This window comes from Somniosus microcephalus, chromosome 7 (genome assembly GCF_052327205.1).
Source record: "Somniosus microcephalus isolate GS21.2 chromosome 7, FLI_Smic_1.0, whole genome shotgun sequence".
Lineage (NCBI taxonomy): Eukaryota > Metazoa > Chordata > Chondrichthyes > Squaliformes > Somniosidae > Somniosus > Somniosus microcephalus.
Window position 1 is genome coordinate 254358104 of NC_140993.1, and position 27634 is coordinate 254385737.

General features: G+C 44.0%; 1 protein-coding gene across 3 annotated transcripts in view; it reads right to left on the reverse strand.

The window, feature by feature from the left end:
• ctdp1 (CTD (carboxy-terminal domain, RNA polymerase II, polypeptide A) phosphatase, subunit 1) overlaps positions 1-27634 on the reverse strand; it is a 352671-nt gene that overhangs the window by 259575 nt on the left and 65462 nt on the right. For all 3 annotated transcript variants that reach the window (XM_085993625.1, XM_085993627.1, XM_085993626.1), the window contains exons 8-9: positions 26366-26532; positions 15537-16673 (exon numbers count right to left, since the gene is read on the reverse strand). In XM_085993625.1, coding sequence (XP_085849751.1) covers positions 15537-16673; positions 26366-26532 — 1304 coding nt within the window. The remainder of the gene's footprint in view (positions 1-15536; positions 16674-26365; positions 26533-27634) is intronic.

A 27634-nucleotide genomic window follows, 5' to 3' on the forward strand; every position in this document is an offset into this window, starting at 1 on the left:
CTGCCATTATCAAATGTCGTTTCTGATCAGTTGCCAACTGCAAGTGGTTTGCTGATTTCATTCTTTTCCCACACTGCCTCAGGTGGTAGCCTGATATACTGAATTGCACTGGCATGTTCCCAAGCAGTTCCGATTTCCAGGAAATTGAAGCAACTTTTACCACACAGGTTCCAAAGATCAACTGGTAACATTTCCATATTGCTGAGAACACAGAGGTTCATGCAAAGCAAAAATTAACTTTGGCCACCGATGCCAAAGTATATTGGGTGGGGGGTGTATGTGCACGTATGTGTCCCCACATGTGCGTGTCTAAACTGTCCAGTTGTGTCTGTATGCATGCACATTGTTGGACTGCTTTCTTGTTCCTTTTCATCTTGTTACTTTAAACCCCAGATTACACACACACACTCAGTTGTAGCAATGCAGGATCAGGACTTTATTGAAACCTCATACTCTCCACAACCAGAATGGGCTGTGAGACATACTTCAGGATTGCAGTATGAGCTGTTGAGACATCACACTTAACGATTCCAGTGTGAGCTGCTGAACAGTGGTTCACTCACATCTTATACCAAATTTCACCTTTGATCACTACAATCCATGCATGCCACCAATAAATCACTGCATATCAAAGATACCTACAGATGCCAAAAAAATAAGATAAACCCAACAAACATGCACTTCCACAAACACAAGTGACCTAACTGCTGTCATAAACTCTTCCCATTCCCATAAACACAAGTGACCAAGCTGACATATTCCAGACCATTACAGATATGGCGGAATGACTCTTACACATTCTACTATTTTACTTTCCTGTGAAGACAGCCTTGCTTTTAGGCCTGTTTACACAATTTACAACATATGCTCAGGAGAAAGCTGTTTTAAATCATCATGTGCTGATCCCACAGACTGCCCCGAAAGAACATTTGAGGTAATGCAGACCTTTTGCTCCCACATACATCTACATGTTTGTGTGCCTGTCTGCATGCATGAGTCTGTGTGCACACACAACTGAGGATTGTTGCCTTCAGGATTGAATGCCACAACTCTCTCCATTATTCTGTGAAAATTGCAGATAAGTGGCCTTTGTTTTGTATATATTCCTTTGCCTATATACTTCACACTCTTTATTCCTCACTTTTGAAGCCGAGAATGCACAGCAACACTGCATGTGCAATGCACCAAGTGGCACGATGAAAAGTCATCAACCTGAGAGGTTAACTGTTTCTCTCTCCACTGACGCAGCCTGACCTGCCGAGTGTTGCCAGTATTTTCAGTTTTTACTTCAGATTTCCAGCATCGGCAGCATGTTGCTTTTATACGTCAAATGGACGTAGAGACCTGGACAAGAGCCAAGTCCTGGAGGTATGTAGCACTGGAGGACGGTCCTGGGGCTGGACAGGACTGGAGTGGGGTGGGGTGCTGGAGTTTGATCATGCTGCAGTGAAACTGCGGGAGCTTGGAAGCAGGGGGCTCTTTGATCCAGCATCATTGTAGATGAACCACCTAGGATTTGGCACAACTGAAGTTACGGTGCGAGGTTGGACTCTCTGGTAGTTTTCCGGTGTCTGTTAGCAGTGAGGAATGGGCAGTACAAGGCAAGGCCCTGACAGCATCAGTAGAGTGACCCATGTCTGATGGCATTTCCTACATTACAGCACTGACTACACGTCAAAAGTACGTCATTGGTCTCAAACACAGAGTCAGACACACGTTAAGAAAATGTAAACATTCTAATTACGAGCAGCAAAGCACAGGTGACAATCCTTTCAAAATTCAATTCACTTGTGCTCGGTTTGAAAAAAGTCAAATTAAGAGGAAAGGCATTGTGTCTCGGTCGCCTTCTCCCTCGTCTCACAAGCATCACTAAAGTATCACTAATTAGAACTGGTGATTGGAACTAATTAGAACTAGTTCTTATAAAAGATCATTGACCTGAAACGTTAACTCTGTTTCCCTCTCCACAGATGAGGTCTGACCTACTGAGTATTTCCAGCATTTTCTGTTTTTATTTCAGATTTCCAGCGTCTGCAGTATTTTGCTTTTGTATCACTAATTAGAATGTTAACATTTTCTATCAACATAATAGGTGATAAGTAAGTGGTAATTAGAGGCTGTATGTCTCGCTGTTGCTCACCCTTCATCTAACAAGTGTCACACATTGGAAAGCTAATGTTTTATAACCATTAATATAATAGCTGACAATTATGTAGTAATTAGAGGCAGTTTGCTTCAAAATTCAACTTTTTTTTGAATGACCTTAAATGAGAACAATGCAAGACTACCACTCTCTCTGTCTCTCTCTGCTTATTGCAGTTTCTGACGTCTATAAATTACAAAATGAAAACTACAGATGTGAAATCAGCAGCAGAGATAACCCTTCTAGTTAAAAAAAAGTCAGATCAACTTTACTTTTTTCTCATTTGTCCTCTAGCTTTTCTTCAAATAATTTTGAAAATCAACTGATCAGAAACATATTTCAGTCAGTTAACCACCAAATGGTACTGATACATCCCGGAAACTTTTGAGTGCACTGCACATACTCAGACTGCGCAATCTGAATTCAGCCAACTTTACAACCCTGGGCAAGAAATATCAAGTTTGCGCCCAGGCTTTTGGGAGGGGCTGTAACCTTCAAGTAAAAACTTTAATAGAAGGCACCAAAAGAAATAAAATTAAATTTATCCACTGAAATGTATTATATTATGAGCCCGGTGAAGGTGCAAAAAAAAAAGGTAGATGAATGATACCAGAACGAACTATCAGGAAAGATCGAACAGACTGATGCACTTTTCTCTAGAAAAAGAGACCCGATAGAGGTCTTTAAGATTATTAAAGGGGTTCGATATGGTAGTCGTAGAGAAGATGTTTCCACTTGTGGGGGAGACCGAAACTAGGGGCCATAAGTCACGAATAAATCCAATAAGGAATTCAGGAGAAACTTCTTTACCCAGAGTGTGGTTAGAATATGGAACTTGCTACCACAGGGAGTAGTTGAGGTAAATTGCATAGCTGCCTTTAAGGGGAAGCTAAATAAGTAGATGAGGGAGAAAGGAATAGAAGGATATGTTAATCAGGTTAGATGAAGAGGGGTGGGAGGAGGCTCGTGTGGAGCATAAATACCACCTATTGGGCTGAATGGCCTGTTCCTGTGCTGTAAATTCTATTTATTTTAATGCAATTTTTGGAGTTGTTTTTATATTTTGTTTAAATAATAACATTGGACAATAGAGATTTCAGTTACTGAGGAATAACTGGCAATTCTTTTTTCAGGAAAGCATTTCAAGTGATTTGTGGGGAAAAGATTGATCAGAGTACCCTGCAGAACACGGATTGTGGTACGGCACCCCTATCACAGCCTCACCTAGTGGAATCAAAGCCAAGGGTCACAGAAATGTGGACATTTAGATGGGATGTCCCACAGGACAAGCTTTCAACAGAGTGCACAAACCTATGTACAAAATATATTAGAGAGAGATCTGCTGACAGTGCTTTTTCCCCGTGTTGTCAGGGTAAAGGAAATGCACAGAGAATGGATTACTGAGTCATCAGAAGATGGGGCCTGTTGTTCTGGCTTCTGCTACACATGGTTCCCGCAGGTTATAAACATAACTTCCAGTTCAAATTTATTTCATTAGCTGCCATAATGGCTTAGTGGACAAATAGAGCGCAGGGCTTAGAGGTAAGCCATGGAAACTAGAAGTTCTCCAATTCAATTCCTGCTCTGTGCCACACGACCCGCTGGATCCCCCAGTAGTATGTGTGAATTGAAGTTCAGACTATGCTTTTAGTTCAAGAGAGGGGAAAATCATGCGCTCTTTGATTCTATGATGAAATTAGCTTGCGGCTTTAAACTGCAAATCGATGCATTTGAGGCACATTTCAGTCGCACCTGTTTTCCAGTGAGCTAATGGGTTTCCATTGTGTTTGTAAATGTATGCGTTAAAATTGAGTTATTAAAAAATATATTATTAAAGGATGTTTTGTCTCTCGCACAAACACAAATCTGTTCCAGCCGCTTGGATCATAAAAAACTTGCTGAGCTAACAATTACACATTAATAAAGAAAGACTTGCATTTATATAGCGCCTTTCACAACCTCAGGACGTCCCAAAGCACTTTACAGTCAATTAAGTACTTTTTGAAGTGTAGTTACTGCAATAATGTAGGAAACATGATAGCCAATGTGCTCACAGCAAGCTCCCACAAACAGTAATGTGATAATGACCGTATAATCTGTTTAAGTGATGTTGATTTGAGGATAAATATCGGCCAGGACACTCCCCTGCTCCTCTCTGAATAGTGCCATGGGACAGATGGGGCCTCGGTTTAACGTCTCATTCGAAAGACGGCACCTCCGACAGTGCGGCACTCCCTCAGTACTGCACTGGAGTGTCAGCGTGGATTTTTGTGCTCACGTCTCTGGAGTGGGACCTGAACCCACGACCTTCTGACTCGGAGGAGAGTGCCCGACCCACTGAGCCACCGCCGACACCCAAGTATAGCTAGCAGGTATCCGTTCTCTTACCCAGTGGTGTCTTGTCCACTAAGGTTAATTGGAAATACGTAGCAGAAACTGTTTTCACGCTCTTCAATCCAAGAATATAAAAACTATCAAACAGATACACAAATTAAACCACAAGAGGCTTGTATTTTATTTGAATGAACTGACCCGTCTTCTTGGTCACAGCAGCCTAGGTTGTTCGATCTGCATTATTTTAACACGGCCGTCAACTCATTCATTTTAAACTGGCTAACACCTATCAGAAAAAGTTTTGGTGCCTGTCTATCAAAAGAAGCTGCGCTCTTTTTTTGAGCAAACTTGGTTTTTAACCCCACGTGTACAGGGATAAAGAAAAAGAGGCCAATAGTTACATAAAATGTACAGCACAGAAACAGGCCATTTGGCCCAACTGGTCCATGCCGGTGTTTATGCTCCACGCGAGCTTCCTCCCATCCCTCTTCATCTCACCCCATCAGCATATCCTTCTATTCAATCTGCCCTCTCAGCGCCATGATCGCTGTATATTGGAGGCAGGAACAGGCTGCAATCCTTGTCCTTAATGATACACTGTAGATAAAAGTGCTTCCTTTTGGCACAAGGAACTGGTTGAAAGATAGAAAATGAGGTTAGGATAGCAGAGAAAAATCAAGCATTTCTATAAATATATTTGCAGCAAGCAAGTGAACACAGAAACAACGAGGCCTCAGAAGGATCCCAAGGGTGCCCCGAAAGGTAACAGAGAGGTGGCAAATCTACTGAATGAATTCTTCTTTCTATATACATGATCATGTGCAGTCACCCCATCATGGAACTTGCACTTCCAGAGGGAACAGAGGAAGTACTTAAAAAAATATATATATTTTTTTTAGATACGGCAGTCACCATTAGGCTGAGGGAGTTAAGGTACCAGCCTCAAATGGACTTCACACAAGAGTACTTAAAACAGCGAGCACAAACTTGCCAGTAGCTTTAGTTAATCGTTAGAAATTCTAGTGCTTTTGGAAAGTAGCTAATGTAACACCGTATAAAGGGACACGGAATACCTGGAAAACTACAGGCCAATTAGCCTAGCATCTGTTGTAGGTAAAGTGTTCGAAGGCATTCTGAAAGAGGGGATAATGAACACCCTGATACTATGGTACGGTAAGAGGGAGTGAGCATGTATTTATGGGAGGAAGTCCTGTCTAACAAATTTCCTAGAATTATTCAGGGAAATGAACCTTGTTGTCAATGGAAATTCTGTGCGTGTGATATATTTAGATTCCAGCTAAGCTTTTGACACATGAGCAAATAATCCACAGTACAGGATGCCATGGGATAGGAGAGAAGTTTATGAGGTGGATTATAAATAGGCTAAATCAGAGATAGCAAACAGTGCTTGTGAATGAAGCTGCATCAATAGGACACAGGATCACCAGCAGAGTGCCACAGGGATCAGTGCTGGGGACATCGCTGTTTAAAGTGTATATCAATGATTTGGACCGGGGGAGAGGAACAGCTGTTTAAATTTGCTGAAGGGGGGAACCAGCAAAACAAATACATGGGTTTAAAGGGGGAGTGGCTGCATGGACATGAAATTGGCTAAGAGACAGTACGCAGAGAGACGTGGTGGCAACGATTGTTTTTCAGACTTGGGGTGGAGAGGTATAGAGTGGGGTTCCCCAGGGGTCGGTATTAGGACCACTGCTCTCTTTGATATATATTAATGACCTGGACGTGGATATAGGGGGCACAATTTCAAAGTTCGCAGGTAAGACAAAACTTGGAAGTATAGTAAACAGTAAAGATAGTTGGGGTCTTCAGGAGGACTTAGACTGGTGAAATGGGCAGAAACATGGCAGGTGAAATTTAACACAGAAGTGTGAAGTGATGCATTTTAGGGGGAAGAATGAGGAGAGGCAATATAAACTAAACGGTACAGTTTTAAAGGGGTTGCTGGAACAGGCCTGGTTGTGTACACACACAAATTTTTGAGAGCGGCCAGACAAGTTGATAAGGCTGTTGAAAAAGCACATGGGATCACAGAATCACAGAATCCCCACAGTGCAGATAGAGGCCATTTCAGCCCATCGAGCCTATCCCCGTAACCCCACGTATTTAATCCCCTAACACTAAGGGTCAATTTATCATAGCCAAATCAACCTAACCCGCACATCTTTGGACTGTGGGAGGAAACCGGAGCACCCGGAGGAAACCCACGCAGACACAGGGAGAATGTGCAAACTCCACACAGACAGTCGCCCGAGGCCGGATTTGAACCCGGGTCCCTGGCGCTGTGAGGCAACAGTGCTAACCACTATGCCACTGTGCCCCCCTTGGCTTTATAAATAGAGACAGAGTACAAAAGCAAGGAAGTCACGCTAAACCTTTATGGATCACTGGTTGGACCTCAGCTGGAGTATTGCATCCAATTCTGGGCACCGCACTTTAGGAAGAATGTCAAGGCTTGGAGAGGGAGCGGAGGAGATTGACCAGAATGATACCGGGGATGAGGGACTTCAGTTATGTGGCGAGACTGGAGAAGCTGGGATTGTCCTCCTAAGAGCAGAGAAGGTTAAGGGGAGACTTAATAGAGGTGTTCACAATTATGAAGGGGTTTGATAGAGTAAATAAGGAGACACTGTTTCCACTGGCAGGAGGGTCAGTAAACAGAGGACACAGATTCGAGATAATTGGTAAAAGAACCAGGGGGGGAATGATCAGAATTTTTTTTGTTTACGCTGTGAGCTGTTGTGATCTGGAATGAACTGCCTGAAAGGGCGGTGGAAGCAGATTCAATAGTAACTTTTAAAAGGGAATTGGATAAATACTTGAAAAGGAAAAATTTGCAGGGCTTTGGGGAACGAGCAGGGGAGTGGGACTAACTGGAGAGCTCTTTCAATTGCAAGGTAATGAGACTAGAGAGAGGAAAATAAACAGTGCGAATATAAACTAAATAAGCTGTAGGCTACAAGACATAGGGGAACATAGGAAAGTACAGGACTGGAAATAACTCTGCATTTCGTCTGGCCGGTCTCAAAAACTGATAACCTCTCAATTGTCCACTTCGTCAGATATTTATCCAATTCTCCCTTAAAGTTTTCCATTGTGTCCATGGGCAGTCCGTTCCACACATTCACTGCCTTCTAAGTAGTTCTATCTAAGCTGTCTTTGCACCACCTTCCTTCAAAGCTTGAGCCCATGTCCCCTGATTGTAGAGTTTGTGGCAATCTTGAACATAATATAGGTGTACACTTTATGGTATTCCCTGGGTTCACTGGGTACTGGTGGATAACTTACTGAAACCAAAAGCATAACTGTGTGCAGGAGTTGGGGGAAACAAACCAGATTTGGGATGGATAACCAAGGAGATGGAGCACAAATCCCAGGAAATGGTATGGCCACACCTGGAGCATTCTGTATAAATCTGGTTGCCATACTATAGCAAGGATTTGGTGCAGAAATAAGGAACCAAACTGATATGCAGCTATGAGAGAGTGAAGAGCCTGGGATTGTTTATTGCGGAGAAGGGAAGACTAAGGCGAAGAGACCATTCCAAGATCGTTAAGGGAACACCATAAAGTGTACGCCTATATTATGTTCAAGATTGCCACAAACTCTGCAATCAGGGTACATGGGCTCAAGCTTTGAAGGAAGGTGGTGCAAAGACAGCTTAGATAGTACTTAGAAAGCAGTGAATGTGTGGGACGGACTGCCGATGGACACAATGGAAAACTTTAAGGGAGAATTGGATAAATATCTGACGAAGTGGACAATTGAGAGGTTATCAGTTTTTGAGCCCGGCCAGACGAAATGCAGTTATTTCCAATCGTGTACTTTCCTATGTTCCCCAATAGTACTTTATGGTCATCCATCGATAAATGAGGCAGGATTCATTTGATCCTTCAGAGTTTAACTTGGTTATCCCAGCACTGGAAGTTATTCACCGCAAGGCTTCACGCAACTCTTCTCTCGGTTGTCCTGTCCTAAATAAAAATTCACACACAATTACTCAACTTCACACATCTATCAGTAAGCTACTGCGTTCCAATTTGGCCAACAGCTTTATTCACAAAGGACCGCAACAAAAACACCAGCCTTTTCATTTCTACAGACAAGTCACTGCACACCGTAACAAAGCTGATTTATCACAGTGCCAGCCCCAGCCAATGATCTATCTGAAGGTAAATTATAAATAAGGCTTTACTTATGCTGTTAAGAGGCAGTGTTTCTCAAGCTGCAGTATACTAAATCTCTTCAAAGTAGTTCTGCACTAGTTCAAGCAGAAAAAAATACATACACAATTGGCAAACACCTTAGTGCTTCAAACAGAAGTACCTGAATAACTAGTGGAATATATTCAGGCTCACACTTCAACACAGGGCTTTTGAAATACATTTGAAACTTTACAAGGTGACCACCCAACATGAGCAACCAATTAGTCCGACTCATTACTGCGGCTCCTAGCTGCTGTATGTTGGTTTTGTAACGGCAGTGAGTATGGAGAATTTTAATTAGGATACTGGCTTTTTTCACGGGCAGAAGGGAAAAACATGCCCATACATTCACTGTGTTTTTAAATAGGAAGGACACACGATGAGACAAATGTGACGTTTGACTGAATAACTGGCTTGCATGACAAGGACACTGCAGGGGTAAATTCAAAGTAGGAGATTATGGCCTAGAAATTCGGTGGGCTGCGCCACCAGTTAGCGCCTAAAGAGGGCACTCAGTGGCTTTAGCGCCACTGGCCACGCCTCCCGCGATATTTAGCTGGGGCGCTAATGGCGGCGTTAGCCTGTCGCGCTGCGCCGCCACCGATGACGTCATCGGTGTGCGCAGCGCCCCGCTACCGCCCCGATCTCCATATTCGGTAGCGCCCGCCTCTGTAGCGCCGTTCGCAAATCGCACCCGGTTCACGGGGCCCAGCTGTGGCGGCAGTGGCGCAAATTAAGGTGGAGGTGCGGCGCGGCCACCTGCCAGCACCTCCGTCCCCAGCCTCCTGATCGCCCCCTGCGGCAGTGCCGGCTGTTTTCCGAGAGCCCGGCACTTCTCCTCGGTGCCGGGCTCTTTTGCCGGCACTTGCGATCTCTGATCGCGCTGGTGCAGGCCCCTCCCCCTTAAGAATGGGAGGAAGGCCTGCAGTACCGCAGCGCGCCGTGCCGCAGCGTGTGGCGCTGCGGCACGTTGCACTGTGATATTCAGTTTCAGCGCCCTAAGAGGGACGCGGAGCGCCTCGAGCCTCGCCCCATGTCCCTCTTGGGGCGTTCAAGCTGAATTTCCGGCGGTCGCAACTGCTCCGATCGCTGCGCTAATTCCGGCGCCCAGGCGAGCTTGGCGCCCCGTTTGCGGCTCCACCGAATTTCTCCCCCTATATCTGTTAGTTATCTGGCTCTCCACCAGGACCCTAAATCTATGAACTGTAAAGTTATAGTTTTTGCTTTCGAAAAACCACAACCCAACGACATGCAATGTAGATTAGTAAAACTGTCCTGACAAACTTTTGCTAAAATGACAAACAACAGTAGTTTTAATATACCCAGGTGAAAGATTATTCCTGTTATTATAGACATTCTGCCTTTGTATCCATTGAATCAAAATGTACAGTCTGAAGGGATGAATCCGTAATCCCCATGGGATCCCGGATTGTAGCCCCGGTTCTCCAATCCATGCCCCCTGCAAGCGTAGCTTCCCACTGGGAGAATTGCATCACCTCAGTACATCAAGCGAATAGCCTTCCAGGGAGTTAAAAGGCATGTCACCTGAACTCCCAAGACTGGATTAAGGTAATTATGTTGAACACGGCATGGACGATGCAGCCACCTGCTCCACAAGTGGAAGATGAGGGACGAGCCGAAGTGGGACCGAGTCTCAGACCACGGAACACATCACGTCAACCTGCCCACTAAGATCTGCTGCGGGAGGCACCTCATTTCTCCACTCGGCATCTCAGGAGGCCATCGAATGGGTATCTAAACTTAGACATCCCATTATAAGCTTTTCCCTCATACAAAAGTAGTCGTGGTATTCAACACCTGTTATGATGTGGAATCTATACACTATAGTTGACTTTGATTATGATTATTTGTCATACCACTGCAATGCCACAACTTCCCTTGTGTGCAGCAGGACGACAACCTGAAGTAATATGTCGTTTATCAAGTAGCATTTAATTTGTGACATGGAATACTTCAGACCATTTTTTTGAAAGCTTCCAGGAAAATGCACCAGTGGGGAATCTCACCCACTGAGAGCACACATCAGAAATTCGGACACAATCTACACGATTTTCCAACTGCTTAAATTAATTGTCATAACATTGTGCATGACCGAATTATCCAATATGCAATCTAGATGGATGAGGCCTCCAATTGTTAGTGAAGTGAAGTGAAGAATTATCCCAAAAAAGAGTTGCCTTTCTTCTTTATCTCTCTGCTACCGCATCAATGGGACCCAACCACTGGGTTTGCAAAACAAACCAAAGCATTAATCAAGTGTTTTTTCCAACAAAAGAAAAATCACAACACTATTATTTGTCAAAAACTCCTTTATAAGTTATTTAAAAAATAAATGTTAGGTCAAATCTTGGGTTAAAACGAGCAAAGACGATCAAAAAAGTATTTCTGGAAGAAGAAACTTAATCTGAAGCAAATTTTAAACTCCTCGTTTCCTCAGAAGGCAATTACTTTCTTCAGTATTCTGCATTTACACTGTTGCTTTACGCTGTACACCGGGGGGGGGGGTCCCATCAAATCTGTCCGGCCTACAGAGCCCTGGTTTTCCATCCCTCCTGTCAGGTCAAATAACTGGTCTGTTCCTGGAGTCATGTGAATTTAAAAGACAAAATCCAGACAGCGCGGTCAACCGCCTCAGCAGGAGCGCACTGGACTAACGTACTCACTCTCAATGGTGCTGTTCTTCTGCAGTCAGTACCTCAGGAATCGACAATACTGCAGATGCTAGTCAAAGGCGAGCAGCCTTGCTGGAGGCAAGAGACATGCGCCAGCTCACTGTGCCCCTGCCTCTGACCTAGGGCTCCAGCTGGGGCTGGGCTGGCCAATAGCTCTCCTTGGAGCAACTGATGGGTCCAGGCTCACAAAGGCTGAGCCAGAGAATGTCAATACACCTACCTGCCTCCTCCCCTCCCCAACAGATCATACCCTCCAAAGGCGGCAACCAATCTATAGACTCGAACATCAAGCCAACACACGGAAGAATGTCAAGAGACCAAGGGAGAGACACCGAGAAAGACACCGAGAGAGAGAGACACGCACACATGACACAGAGAGAGAGAAACCGAAAGGGAGAGGAAGCGGGCGAGAGGGGGAGGAAGCGGGCGAGAGGGGGAGGAAGCGGGCGGGGAGGCGCGGAGGGGGAGGCGCGGAGGGGGAGAGAGAGAGAGACACACACAGATAGAGACAGAGAGACATACAGGGACACAGAGAGAGAGATAAATGGTATGGTCATGGATTCCAAGATATGCAAAAGAGTTGGACATAGCGTTTAATTATGATTCTACTCGACTCAAACCAATTTTAAATCAAATGTGGCCCATTGATTAGTTTTGTCACAAGAATCCAACCCACTGCTCAAAACAATTGGGCAGACCTGCCCATAAATGAAAATCTCTCCTCACTTCCCAATGTTTTCCTAATCAATTTGTTTCTTGTAAAATTTTCAGAGAGCATTAATAAGCTTAGCACCCGTCAAAAGCCACACATTTGGACTACATGAGAACAGATATGCAGCACAAGGCTGTACCCTTGGCACAGACCACATGATTTTAATACAAAAACAATCGGAGGGCAGCAGTGCTACAGTGGCTTTACCCAACTGCCCAGAACCCCATTCCCCTCAGCTGAACTGGTCCCAATGTGCTGCTTCACCCCGTCCGCCTACTTGAATCACTATGCTGTGTCGCTCTTTGCTTGGCCTCCATGGTAAAGTATTTACAGCACAGAAACAGGCCATTCAGTCCAACTGGTCTATGCCTGTGCTTATGCTCCACATGAGTCTCTTCCCAACCTTCTTCATCTAACCCCATCAGCATATCCTTCTATTCCTTTCTCCCGCATGTGCTTATCTAGCTTCTCCTTGAATGCATCTGTGCTACACGCATCAACTACACCTTGTGGTAGCGCGTTGCACATTCTATCCACCCTCTGGATAAAGAAGTTTCTCCCGAATGCCCTATTGGATTTATTAGTGACTATCTTATATTTATGGCCCCTAGTTCTGGTCTCGCCCGCAAGTGGAAACAAAGTAAAGGCAAACATGAGAGGCACAAAGCAGAAGAGCAAAAGACAAGAAAGGAAGGTTTGCTCGTGACTTCCACCATGACGTTTGTTCTTTCTCATACACTTATTATAAGAACGTAAGAAATAGGAGCAGGAGTAGGCCATACGGCCCTTCAAGCCTGCTCCACCATTCAATAAGATCATGGCTGATCTTTGACCTCAACTCCACATTCCCACCCCATTCCCATATCCCTCGATTCCCTTAGATCCCAAAATTCTATCGATCTCAGCCTTGAATATACTCAATGAATGAGCATCCACAGGTCTCTGGGGTAGAGAATTCCAAAGATTCACAACCCTCTGAGTGAAGAAATTCCTCCTCATCTCAGTCTTAAATGGCTGACCCCTTATCCTGAGACTATGACACCTAGTTCTAGACTCTCCAGCCAGGGGAAACAACCTCTCAGCATCTACCCTGTCAATCCCCCTCAGAATCTTATAGGTTTCAAAGAGATCACAACTGATTACAGGAAACTTTCATTTATCCAGAGGTTAAATGTCCGGAAAGCTCTATCTACCGGCAAAATTCAGGAGTCAGTTCAGATAATTTTTTTTCTTTTCGTTGCTTCTTTTCTCCCGTCCTGGCTCTGCAAGCGTCTCTGTAGCTAAGCAACAGCTTCAGCTAGACGCTTGCAAGCTGCGCCGACTGTTTTGAAGCTGTTGCTAAGCAACAGGGTTTGTTGCTTCACACGGAGCTCTGAGCTCCGTATGTTTTAACATTAGCGCTGGTTTCTACGGCAGTTTTGATCTAATGGCACCAGCTCGGTCCCGTCGGTGCCGGATACCAGAAAGTATAAAACTCTGCAAGATACAGGAAACTATGTAACATTGATGAATGCTGCCTGAGCAGCACTCACTTTATACTCATCTTGGGGCTCTTGAACATTTGTTTCTAGGGACTTACATTGCCGGTTTTCTCAAAGTACCATAAGCTCGTATCCATATCCTTGGAACATAAATATTCCATTTTTCTAAAATTGAAGCAATACTCTACAATGTATTCTAAAGGTAGAGCAATGGAAAAATACAATCAACCACCCATTATTTGGAGGCACGCGATTTAGAGTAATGAAGTATCTGAATGTTGACCCTCCTCCTATATAAAGTGCACATATTTTTTTTTTTTATATTTATCAAAAAGCTCAATAGAAACATTCTCCCAGGAGTGAGGATGATGCCAGAATAAGGCGGGAGGGAGGGGAGGAGGGGGCAAAGATTAGAAAGATCCCATGTTGGTTCTCTGCTCTTACCTCCACTCACTCTGCACATTACTGGAGACATTTTGGAACTGCAGCAATCTCACGAGACTTGCCCGCAATGAAGACACCGAGGCGACTTCGAGACCTGGTGGCACTGTAATTTCAAATAGGAATGTCCAGTAGGCCATCAGGTCTGATTGTACATGGAGCATCTCAAAGATATTTTAGTAATATATACATTTAAAAAAAAAAAAAATGTCTCCAGATCAAAGAAGACCAACTTATTTTCACAAAATCAATTGCCATGAGAAATTCTATATAACACCACGATCCAAGGGAAGCACTGAAGCTTCTATTATCAACTCTAAACTATGCAATTTCAAAAGATAAAATATCCAGCTTCACCTGCAATCTCTCCTCAGAGTTCACTGCCCTCCTGTGCTCACTGAATCTCTCTGACCCATATCCAGGCACCCCCTCGACCTTGCCATCTCACATGGCCTTTCCATTCTCATTGTCTCAATCATAGACAAGGACATTTCTGATTCCTTCCTTGTATCCCTCACCTCACCCTTCCAACCCAACTTCCTTCTGCATCTCTTCCTGGAAAAAACTCTCCCCAAGTCACTTACAACAGCACTCCCAATTGTCTCTGTCCTGCCTCGCCATACCTGCTGCTAAAACCCTTATCCGTGCTTTTATTACCTCCAGACTCGAGTATGCCAATGCACTCACCGGCCTCCCATCTACCACCATCCATAAACCTGAGCTCATCCAAAACTCCGCTGCCGCGTCCTAACTCACTCCAAGTCCAGCTCATCCATCACCCTCGCTGACCTACATTGGCTTCTGGTTTTAAAACGGTCATGCTCAAATCCCTCCATGGCCCTGCCCCTCCCTAGCTCTGTAACCTCCCCCAGTCCTGCAATCTTCCAAGAACTCTGCGTTCCTCCAACTCTAGCCTCTTGTGCATCCTCCCACTCTTTTCACCCCCACCATTGGCAGCCGTGCCTTCAGCCGTCTAGGCTCTAAGCTCTGGAATTCTCTCCCTAAACCTCTCTCCGCTCCTTTAAGACCATCCTTAAAACCTGACACTCTTACCAAGATTTTAGTCACCCATCCTAATATCGCCTTCTCTGGCTCTGTGTCAATTTCTCTCTCATTGCACTCCTGGGAAGTGCTTTAGGATGTTAAAAGGCACTACATAAATGCAAGTTGTTCTTGTAGGTTCTCTCATTTTAACCAATGTAATAGTGAACAGAATTAATATTGCATTTGAGGTCATTGGGTACTTCTAGACGTACTAACCCACATTAAAAAATGAAATCGATATGATGGGAGTGAAATTCATTTCTAATATTTGCAGACATGTTGTAGGTCATGACTATAGAGCCACATTGTGTAACGAGATGCAGTAATGAATGAAAACAGCAAACAATCTATTACTTAGTGCTATTATACAAGTAAAACCAGCAATCCAACCCAGCATGCATGTTTTAAAAGAATCATTCTTCATCGTCCTACAAAAATAAAACCGCACAGCAATGTACTTACCAGGCCGAGCCGCAATTAAGTGAGTTGTCCTGTTGGGGTCTTTGGGATTCAAAGATAAGGTTTTGTTAACCTTAGCTCCAAGTGCCGTGGCATGATACCACTCTCTTGTCTTTTCTATTGGGTAGTTTGTGGGGTAGAGACCACTGAATATTATCGTTGTGCCTTCAAGTGCCTTGCTCTTCAGTTCTGGGACGATTTTACGTAGATCAGGCACGTGTCTCTCCTTTTTAAGGTACTTCTCATACTGAGCATAATACTCTGTGTGGACATGGAGCAGGACCATTTCCAAGTAAATCAAATGGTCATCTTCATCTTGGTCCTCCTCTTCCACGTCCATGCTTTGGTCCAGAGACTCGCCCATTGTTACTCCAGACTGTTCACTATTTTGAGACTCTGTTTCGGCCTCTTTCTTATCAGTGCACCCATTTCCGACCTCACCGAGCAAGTCTTGATCATCATCCACCTCGGGTCCCTGATCAGCACTTTTATCCTGCGAGTCGGACTCTGGTAAATCAACCGCCTTTTCCTTCTCCTTGTCCGAGTGGTTAAGTTTTGTTTCCATTTGCACGGTTCCCCCTTTTCTTTGTTTCCTTGACTTCTTCTCGGTCAAATTCTTCTGCTCTTTTTCGGTATCTACACTCGAGGTAGGCGAGGGCGAGGCGGAGGCTCGTTTTCCCTCCTGTGATTCACTGTCACTGTCACTTGACAAATCAAAATCGAGCTCGCTACTAACCTGAGTTAACTGGCTTTCACCTTCCTTGCCAGATTGTTCCAAGTTACTTTCTGCCGCCGTAATACCACACTCAAGTGAGTATTCGGGTTCTTTTGCTTTCACAGAAGCATCAGTAATAGCAGTTTTTGTGTGAGAAACATTGGCATCACATAAAGATATCCTTTCATTTACTTTATCATGTGAAGCCTTTGCACTAGGGCCGCATTTTAAAGGTTCATCACATTTAAAAGATTCCTCACTTAGAACACTACTGCTACCATTTTGTTTCTTGGAACAATCCCCGAGACCATTACTCTGCTCTTTTGCCTCGGATTCTTCACTGCACTTGTTGCTTGCACTGACAGCATCGGTGGAAGTGGATGCTGGCTGTTCCAACCCTTCTGTGGGCTTTGAAGAATGGTTTACTGCAGAACAGATCAAGAAAAAACAAAATTAGAAACCAATTATTCATTAGAGCTCATGGGGTTGGGGGTAATATACTAGCATGGATTGAGGATTGGTTAACGGACAGAAAAAAGAGAGTAGGAACAAACGGGTCATTTTCGGGTTGGCAAGCTGCAACTAGTGGAGTACCGCAAGGATCAGTGCTTGGGCCTCAGCTATTCACAATCTATATCAATGATTTGGTGATACAAAGCTGAGTGGGAATGTAAGTTGTGAGGAGCATGCAAGGAGGCTTCAAGGGGATATAGACAGGCTAAGTGAGTGGGCAACAACATGGTAAATGGAATATAATGTGGAGAAATGTGAAGTTATCCACTTTGGTAGGAAAAATAGAAAAGCAGAGTATTTTTTAAATGGTGAGAGATTGGGAAATGTTGGTGTTCAGAGGGACCTGGGTGTCCTTGTACACAAATCACTGAACATTAACATGCAGGTACAGCAAGCAATTAGGAAAGCAAATGGTATGTTGGCCTTTATACAAGAGGATTTGAGTATAAGAGTAAAGATGTCTTACTGCAATTATATAGGGCCCTGGTGAGGCCACATTTGGAGTATTGTGTACAGTTTTAGTCTCCTTACCTAAGGAAGGATATACTTGCCATAGAGGGAGTGCAACAAAGGTTCATCAGACTGGTTCCTGGGATTGGGGGGGTTGTCCTATGAGGAGAGATTGAGTAGACTAGGTCTATATTCCCTGGAGTTGAGGTGATCTAATTGAAGCATACAAAAGTCTTACAGGGCTTGACAGGGTAGTTGCAGGGAGGATGTTTCCCCTGGCTGGGGAGTCTAGAACCAGTGGTCAGAGTCTCAGAATAAGGGGTCGGTCAGTTAGGACTGAGATGAGGAGAAATTTCTTCAGAGGGTGGTGAATCTTGGGAATTCTCTACCCCTGGGGGCTGTGGAGGCTCAGTCGTTGAGTATATTCAAAACAGAGATCAATAGGTTTTTCAATATTAAGGGAATCAAGGGATAAGGGGATAGTGCAGGAAAGTGGAGTTGAGGTAGAAGATCAGCCATGATCTTATTGAATGGCGGAGCAGGCTCGAGGGGCCAAATGGCCTACTCCTGCTCTTATTTCTTGTATTCTTACGTATGTTGATTCTTCAGCAAAAATCACCGTGCACTAAAAGGCTTAAGACTGTCTAGAGGCTTTTCAGTAAACTAGGTTAGACAAGTCATAGTGCAGTAAGTTAAGACAAGACGTGAATAAAACTTTGAGCTTCAAGACTGTGGCAAACTAAATAACTAAAGCTTCTTTGTTGGTATTCTGGGATCATAGGAACAGGAGTAGGCCATTCAGCCCCTCGAGCCTGTTCCACCATTCAATTATATCATGGTTGTTCTGTATCTAAACTTCAACTACCCGCTTTGGTTCCGCATCCCTTAATACCCTTACCTGACAAAAATCCATCATTGAAAGATGTTACACCATGAGAATCATCCACCTGTTTCTTGTATTAGCTTTTAAACACTTTCCACTTTTGATAACTTTCTTAACTTCCTCTCGCCCCAATATTTCTGTTCTTTCTCAATGCCTAAGCAAAGGGGAAGGCAACCACAGAAGCTGAGCAGCTGCAGCTAGAAGGTGTCAGTGCTGTGGTGGCGAGCCTGCATGTCAATTGAAGTATTTGGAGATATCATAGCATGGTTCCAATATGGTCTTTCCCACTCTTCCTTCCCCTTCTAGGATATTCAGCCACTGCTGAAATGGTCCCACACAACACGACACTATTTTCCTGCTTTTTGCATAATATTTTCAAGTCTTCAAATTTTAACAAAAAATATCCCATCAGTACATTACTTCACATATTTACAAGGAAATTGTAACCTATATAATTAGACTTTTTCAAAATAATATATCGGCTTTTCCCCCTTCATTAACAAAGTAGATCGTAAAGGTGTCTGGTTGGTCGATTGGTCAGTCAAGAATTATTTGAAGAAAAAATCAAAATGTTCTTAATGTGAGAGAGCAAAGGGACAACAAAGGAGGAAAGGATGTCTTGGGAGGACACCGATGGTTGAAAAGAATGGAAAGAAAATAGAGAAAGAGGAATTAGTGCCAATTAGTGTCCTCAATAGGTGGTCTATCCAGAGAGTGGCAAGGGAATGTCAATCCATCAGAGATATTTGTCAAGGGAGAAATCACATCTACAGCAACTTTCCCAGGTTAAGACTGAGCAAATACTTAAGACGTCAATGCACCACAACTGCCCAACAAGCCAACCTGTTCCCATCCCTTTGCCAATGATACTGATCGTGCCACCAAAAAATAAATGGAATTAACCTGGGGTGACCAACCCTCTAATTATTCCTTCCTGTAATAAAGCTCGACACTTCCATTCAATACCATCATAGGTAAATGCACCTTCCACGGTGGAGGATTACTGATAGGCCATGCAAGTCCTATGCCACAATGTATTACCTGTATATCTCAGTATATATATTAAGCCCCTTTGTGTTTTTTTTAAATGGAAGATAAAGCTGTTTCACTGTCTCACAGTTTTGAAGCTCAGGTTTTATGCTACCTCTTGTCTCACTTTGTTTAAAAGGACACACCACTGTACACAATATCATACCCAGACAGAAAACTATGGAATTCACAGATACAGCATTTCGAGAATCCCTGACCCTCATGGCTTGCCAACGTAAATCAGTAGAACTACATCCCAATCACATGGTCATGGATTTAACAGCAGGCCTGTCTACCACTCAAAATCACCTGTATAAAATTAGGAATTCAAGTTTGGGTTACATTATTAAACATAGCAATGGAGGAAGAATAATGGATAAATTGGCACAGCGTGTTTGCTATAACCCCTTGTTAAGTATCATGGACAAGCTACAACCCAGTGTGCCCTGAACACACAACTTGGATGTACCAATCCCTCTGCCCTTCACAGTTTCATCACTTACTACATTTTCTTTTGATTCATTTGTCAATACAATAGGCAGAATGCAGAATCCTGTTCAACATCACTCTCGTGTTAAGTGGCCTAATTCCACCACTCGCCAAATAGCCGAAACAAAAGTCAATACTTCTAATATGAGGCAGGTTAAGAAGAATATTGATGCACTGCATTTATGCAAACAATGAAGGTGCAAAGCTGTAAACGAAGATTGCTACTGTTGAGATACTAGAGAGCAACCACATTGCGGCAGAGGAGAATAAATGGAATTCACGAGCAGGGCCGGATGATGCAGTGCCTAGTCTTTATATCTCTGGAAGCAAAGTTCAAATTTCGGCCTGAAAATAAAGAACATTTATACAGCACATTATCACATTCCAAAGCCTTACTGTTGAAGTGCAGTCATTGCTGTAGGCAAACGAGGCAGCCAATTTGTGCAAAGCAAGGTCCCACAAACAGTAGATTAATGAATGGCCAGATAAACTGGTTTTTTTTGGGGGGGGCAGTGCTGTTGGTTGCAGGAACAACGTTAGCTAGGACATCATGAGAAATCTCTGCCCGTCTTCAAATAAAGCAATGGGACCTTTAACACCCGCCTAACGATCAAAGCTTCTTCTTTTTGCCAACTGCAAGAATAAGCGAAAAGAGTTTGTGAAGTCTCCATCCACTTTGTAGAGAGATCCAAAATTGCGCTGAAATATTCAAACCATAAAGATGGTTGATGGAGGAAGCTAGTAAGCTGGGGGCAGGGGGTGGTGGTGGGTGATGGGGGGAATTCTTCTGAGGTTCTACTTCTGGCATTCTGTTGGAGCAGTGTGAAGAAAATTTACTCTGCATGTCCCGTACATGCTCAATGCAGCCAACAGCGTGCAAAAGTAGGGAAGTGCGGCGTTGGCAGAAATGGGAGAGAGAAAATCTATACTGTAAGGCTGGCCCCAATTGGCCCAACACATGTAAAGCACACTTTCAAGGGAGCACTGTTTGATAATCCTGCTTGTAGCATGACCTTCATTGTCTGTGGTTGGCACAAGAATGTCATGAGACTAAGACTGTACAAGGCAGCCAGAGTGTTTCTGGTGCTGTCCTTCCATTCTTCATTCCCTTTGAATTCAGGTGAATGCCTTAAACTGACGAGGGTGCAGAAGAGATTTACGAGAATAGTTCCAAGGATGAAGGATTACAGTTACGTGGATAGACTAGAAAAGGAGTTGTTCTCCTTGGAGCAGAGAAGGTTAAGAGGAGATTTGATAGAGGTGTTTAAAATCAGGAAGGGTTTAGATCGAGTAAATAAAGAGAAACTGTTTCCAATGGCCGAAAGGTCGATAACCAGAGGGGATTGGCAAAAGAACCAGAGGCGACAGGAGGAAAAACATTTTTTACGCAACGAGTGGTTAGGATTTGAAGTGGCAGGGAGGATGTTCCCCCTGGCTGGGGAGTCGAGAACCAGGGGTCACAGTCTCACAATAAGGGGTCGGCCATTTAGGACTGAGATGAGGAGAAATTTCTTCACTCAGAGGGTGGTGAATTTTTGGAATTCTCTACTCCAGAGGGCTGTGGAGGCTCAGTCGTTAAGTGTATTCAAGACAGAGATCGATAGATTTCTGGATACTAAGGGAATCAAGGGATATGGGGATCGTGCAGGAAAGTGGAGATGAGGTAGAAGATCAGCCATGATCTTACTGAACGGCAGAGCAGGCTTGAGAGGCTAAATGGCCTACTCCTGCTCCTATTTCTTATGTTCTTATTTAGAATGCACTGCCTGATAGGGTGGTGGATACAGATTCAATAGTAGTCTTCAAAGGGAAGTGGATAAATACTTGAAGCAGAAAAAGTTGCAGGGATATGGGGAAAGAGCAGGGGAGTGGGACAAACTGGATTGCTCTTCGAAAGAGCCGGTGCAGACCTGATGGGCCGAATGGCCTCCTTCTGTGCTGTACTATTCTATGATTCGAGCATCCAGGGAAGCAGCCATTGCCCTGCATGATTCTGTGCGGTTAGTCACATACCACGCTCACATGGAAATAAAACAAGAAACTCCTTTTCCAGGGTTAAAGAGCACAAAATTGTGCTCAGGGGCCCAAATGGCAACAGGGGCACGGTTGATGAACCACCTCAGCTGTGGGAATCCCAGCGGCTCAGCAGAATTGTATTGCACTCCTTGTATTGATGCCACTGCGCTGGTCAGTGACGGAAGGGATGCAGCTGTTGTCCCCGCTAGATAATGCACCTGTGTAACCTTGATAGATCTGTGGGCAGCACGCTGGCGGACACTGCAGAAGGCCCCAGTGGTACCTTGAAAGAAGTTCAATGCAGAATATTGAGGCGCACGCCGCTTCTGACAGCTGCCATACGAGTGTTGCATGTTGAGCAGAGATCATCATGAAGGATCTCGCACAATTCTGTCAATGCTTCCCTGCCAAGCCTCAACCACCTTATTCACGTCGGTACTGGCGTTCCTAGGTAGCAGTGCCTGGTAGCAGAAGTGCAAACCGTGGCTGTATGCTACAACTGCCACCCGATATCTTGAGCAGCCCTTTCCTGGTTCTCGTATGACAGGACCAGTGCTACTGGTCTTCGCTTCTTTCTTGTTCTTTCATCCCCATTTCCCAGCCCCCCAAACTGGCCTTTTAATCTGTTTCATTTCCTGTGTTTTTTCTCAGTCCTGACGAAGGGTTTCAACCCGAAACGTTGACTCTATTTCTCTCTCCACGGATGTTGCCTGGCCTGCTGAGTTTTTCCAGCATTTTCTGTTACTACTGGAGCAGTTCCTGTTGTAACCAGACACCTGCAAAGTGGAAAGAGCACTCCAACCTAACTTACCTTAAATGAAGATTCCAGTGTTGTCCTTGCAGCCATTCTCCCTAAACATCTCCTTCACCTGTGTGTGAGAGATGAAGGCATCTCGCCAGGGGTGCCTTCCTACAGCATTACATCTGGATTTCCCAGTCAACAGTTTGACTCGAGCCCCAGTTTTTCCCTACTTGCAGGAAGAGTGCCTTTTATCCGCTTGATGCCTTCCCTCCCACTGAAAGCAGTCCACCTGAGACTAGGTGCCACAGCCGATGACAAATGGCGCAATTTGCTTTTTGTCAAGCATTGGCAAACAGGGCACACATCAAGTAGAATAGCAAAATACTGCAGATGCTGGAAATCTGAAATAAAAACAGAAAATGCTGGAAATACTCAGCAGGCCAGGCAGCATCCGTGGAGAGAGAAACAGAGTTCACGTTTCAGGTCTGGGACCCTTCATCAAATGATTGATTAATCAAAAAGATTGATTAAGAAAGGGAAGATAGATTATGAAAGTAAATTAGCAAAAAATATAAAAACAGATAGTAAGAGTTTTTATAGTTATATGAAAAGAAAAAGGGTGGCTAAAGTTAATGTTGGTCCCTTAGAGGATGGGACCGGGAAATTAATGGTGGGAAATACAGAGATGGCAAAAACACTGAATGAATATTTTGTATCAGTCTTTACAGTAGAGGACACTAAGAATATCCCAACACTGGACAAACAGGGGTCTATGGGGGGGGGGGGGGGGGGGGGGGGAGGAGCTAAACACGATCAAAATCACTAAGGAAGTGGTACTCGGTAAAATAATGGGACTCAAGGCGAATAAATCACCTGGACCTGATGGCTTACATCCTAGGGTCTTGAGGGAAGTGGCGGTAGGGATTTTGCATACATTGGTAATAATTTTCCAAAACTCCCTAGACTCAGCAAAGGTCCCGGCAGACTGGAAAACTGCTAATGTTACATCCTTATTTAAAAAGGGCAGTAGACAGAAGGCTGGAAACTATAGACCGGTTAGCCTAACATCTGTGGTAGGTAAAATTTTGGAGTCCATTATTAAGGAGGCAGTAACAGGACATTTGGATAATCATAATTTAATAGGACAAAGTCAGCATGGTTTTATGAAGGGGAAGTCATGCTTGACAAATTTGCTGGAGTTCTTTCAGGAAGTAACATATAGGGTGGATAAAGGGGAACCAGTGGACGTAGTGTATTTAGACTTCCAAAAGGCATTTGACAAGGTGCCACACAAAAGATTATTGCTTAAGATAAAAAAATCACAGGATTGGGGGTAATATTCTGGCATGGATAGAGGATTGGCTATCTAACAGAAGGCAGAGAGTTGGGATAAATGGTTCATTCTCAGACTGGCAATCAGTAACTAGTGGTGTTCCGCAGGGGTCAGTGCTGGGTCCCCAACTCTTTACAATCTATATTAACGATTTGGAGGAGGGGACCGAGTGTAACATATCAAAGTTTGCAGATGATACTAAGATGGGAGGGAAAGTAGTGAGTGAGGAGGACACAAAAAACCTGCAAGGGGACATAGACAGGCTAAGTAAGTGGGCAGAGATTTGGCAGATGGAATACAATACTGGAAAGTGTGAGGTTATGCACTTTGGCAGGAAAAATCGTAGAGCAAGTTATTGTCTTAATGGCAAGAAACTGGAAAATACTGAAGTACAAAGGGATCTGGGGGTCCTGGTGCACGAAACTCAAAAGGTTAGTATGCAGGTGCAAGTGATTAATAAGGCCAATGGAATGTTGGCTTTCATTGCTAGGGAATGTGGTAAACCACTTTTATCGTTCACTATCGTTACACTATAGTTATCACTGTTATATCGTTACTCTATGGTTATCACTGTTCACACTGTTGTATCACTATACGAGGTCGCCTCTTGTCACGCTGCTATACCTGGGCTGACCACTGCTGACTCCGCCCATGACTCCACCTACCTGCCCAGGTATAAAGGTAGTCGACTGGCTGGCATTCCTCCTTGTTGTATCCGATCACCCACGAGGGTGGGCTCTGTTATTTAGCCAATAAAAACCTATAGTTACTTTCTTAACTCGTCGCTTTTCATTGGATGAATTGATAGGTATATCAGGGGGATAGAATATAAAAATAGGGAGGTATTGCTTCAGTTGTACAAGGTATTGGTGAGACCGCACCTGGATTACTGCATCCAGTTTTGGTGTCCATACTTAAGAAAAGACATACTTGCTCTCGAGTCAGTACAAAGAAGGTTCACTCGGTTAATCCTGGGGATGAGGGGATGGACATATGAGGAGAGGTTGAGTAGATTGGGACTCTACTCATTGGAGTTCAGAAGAATGAGAGGCGATCTTATTGAAACATATAAGATTGTGAAGGGGTTGGATCGGGTGGATGCGGGGAGGATGTTCCCGATGATGGGTGAAACTAGAACTAGGGGGCATAGTCTTAGAATAAAGGGCTGCTCTTTCAAAACTGAGATGAGGAGGAACTACTTCACTCAGAGGGTGGTGGGTCCATGGAATATGCTGCCCCAAAAAGCTGTAGAAGCTACATCATTACATAAATTTAAAACAGAAATAGACAGTTTCCTAGAAGTAAAGGGAATTAAGGGTTACGGGGAGCGGGCAGGAATTTGGACATGAGTCCAGGTTCGGATCAGACATGGCCCTGTGGGTAGCGGAGCGGGCCCAGGGGCCGTGTAGCCTGATCCTGCTGCTATTTCGTGTGTCTAATTCTGTTAGATTCAGGAGATGGTTCTGTGATAGTAGATTGGCGGTTAGGATCAGATCAGCCATGATCTTATTGAATGGCGGAGCAGGCTCGAGGGGCCGATTGGCCTACTCCTGCTCCTATTTCTTATGTTATGACCTGAAACGTTAACTCTGTTTCTCTCTCCACGGATGCTGCCTGGCCTGCTGAGTATTTCCAGCATTTTCTGTTGTTATTTCAGATCAAGTAGGATTGGCCACAGCCACATAAACCAGGAGTTTAGCAGTGGGGAGCGAGTTACACTGGTAATGGGGAAGTAGTTCATTCTCAGGAAGCCACCCATCACAGATGTGTGTTCTCTTTATACAGCAGATCACTAACAAGAAAGAGGTACAACTAATTTTTACCTTTTACTTTTCTCAAGTGAACCAGATGTACCAGCACAGGTTTACTGAGGGGCTGTGGAGAGGCATGCATAGTAACGCCAGGTGAAATATCCTGCAATCCAGGAACAAACTTGTGAATAGGAGGCTAAACAAATCAAATCATAGTTACTGCCCTGCCCCTGTTTTATTCATTTGAAAATAGACATCTGACCTATATATTTGAGCTGTAAATTTCTACTGGCCACAGCTTTTGGTAGTACACCGGCTAAATATCACCTCTTTCACATTTCTCAACCTACACCAAAGCTCTTCTATAAAGTGATACGGTATCATTTATTTAGTCACTTTTCACAAGTTGGTTCCTGAGCCACTGAAATCAGTGCGCAAAATGTTAAATAAAAACACACTTTGTGCTTTCGGAACTATTAAACCAATCTTACCATTACCATTTTTGTTCAGTTCTAATTGGTGCCTTGATAGAGAAATCAACCACTAACATACAAAAAAACAACAACAAAAAACGCTCCCCTCACTCAAGCTTGTGACATAAATGCCGGCTTAGCAAATAAACCCAAACATATCTGGGTCCCATTTTACAGCTGATCCCTACGGTATATGCTAGCAGACCAAACTTACAGATGGTCCAAACACAGGTTTGCGCCCATTCTCCATTAACTGTTGAGCTCAGCCTCACTGCAATAGGAAATCACCAAGCAAAGGCCAGATGCCCAATCAGAAAAAGTACAAGGACACAAATGCTGGCTTAAGAATTCGATGAACATCATCTCTAAATGACTTTGATATTAAAGGAGCTGCTCTCTTACAGCATGGCCCAGGTATATACTTCGATTAGCACTCACCCCTCTTTTTCGCCTGAGCATCCCTTGACCCTGGCGGGGCATTGATATCTCCAGTTCCTTGAAAATAGGTGTATTTTTTCACCGCTATTAGATTCGGCGCAAACTTCCAAACATCTTCACGATCATCGATGATGCAAACCATTGAGTCACCACACGGAAAGAGATTTCTAAATTGAAGAATAAAAAAAGTATCCAAAATATAAATGTTGTTTTGCGACATTCTACTCCTCCATTTAAATCTTAATTCCCTTTAATAACACTAATTAAATTAGACAGCTATGCTGGTTTGAGAAATCACAGAATATAAGAGCGGGGAGGTTATGCTTGAACTGTATAAAACACTAGTTAGGTCTCAGCTAGAGTACTGCGTGCCGTTCTGGTCACCACATTACAGGAAAGATGCGATTGCACTAGAGCGGGTACAGAGGAGATTTACAAGGATGGGCAATTTTAGCTATGAGGAAAGATTGGATAGGCTGGGGTTGTTTTCTTTGGAACAGAGGGGAGATTTAATTGAGATGTATAAAATTAAGAGGGACCTAGATGGAGTGGATAGGAAGGACCTATTTCCCTTAGCAGAGTGGTCAATAACCAGGGGGCATAGATTTAAAGTAATTGGTAGAAGGATTAGAGGGGAGTTGAGGAGAACTTTTTTTACCCAGAGGGTGGTGGGGGTCTGGAACTCGCTGCCTGAAAGGGTGGTAGAGGCAGAGACCCTCATCACATTTAAAAATTACTTGGATATTCACTTGAAGTGTCTTAATTTACAGGGCTACGGACCAAGAGCTGGAAAGTGGGATTAGGCTGGAGAGCCTCTTTTTCAGCCATCACAAGCACAATGGGCCAAATGGCCTCCTTCTGTGCCATAAATGTCTATGTTTCTATGAGGTGTTTGAGGAATATTACTTATCATGGCTTTCAGGATATTTTAGGTAATATTATGCGAAATTGATGAGCTCGCACATTGTGTGGAGTGTATGAAAAAAAATCAAGGCTAGCAGGAGATCACAGAATGGTTACAGCACAGAAAGAGGCCATTCAGCCCATCAAGCCCGTGCCAGCTCTCTGCAAGAGCACTTCAGCTATTCCCACTCCCCCACCCTCTCCCCGTAGCCCTGCAAATTTTTTCCTTCGGGTACTTATCCAATTCCCTTTTGAAAGACACGATTGAGTCTACCTCCACCACCCTTTCAGGCAGTGCATTCCAGATCATAACCACTCGCATAAAAAAGTTTTTCCTCATGTCGCCTTTGGTTCTTCTGCCAATCA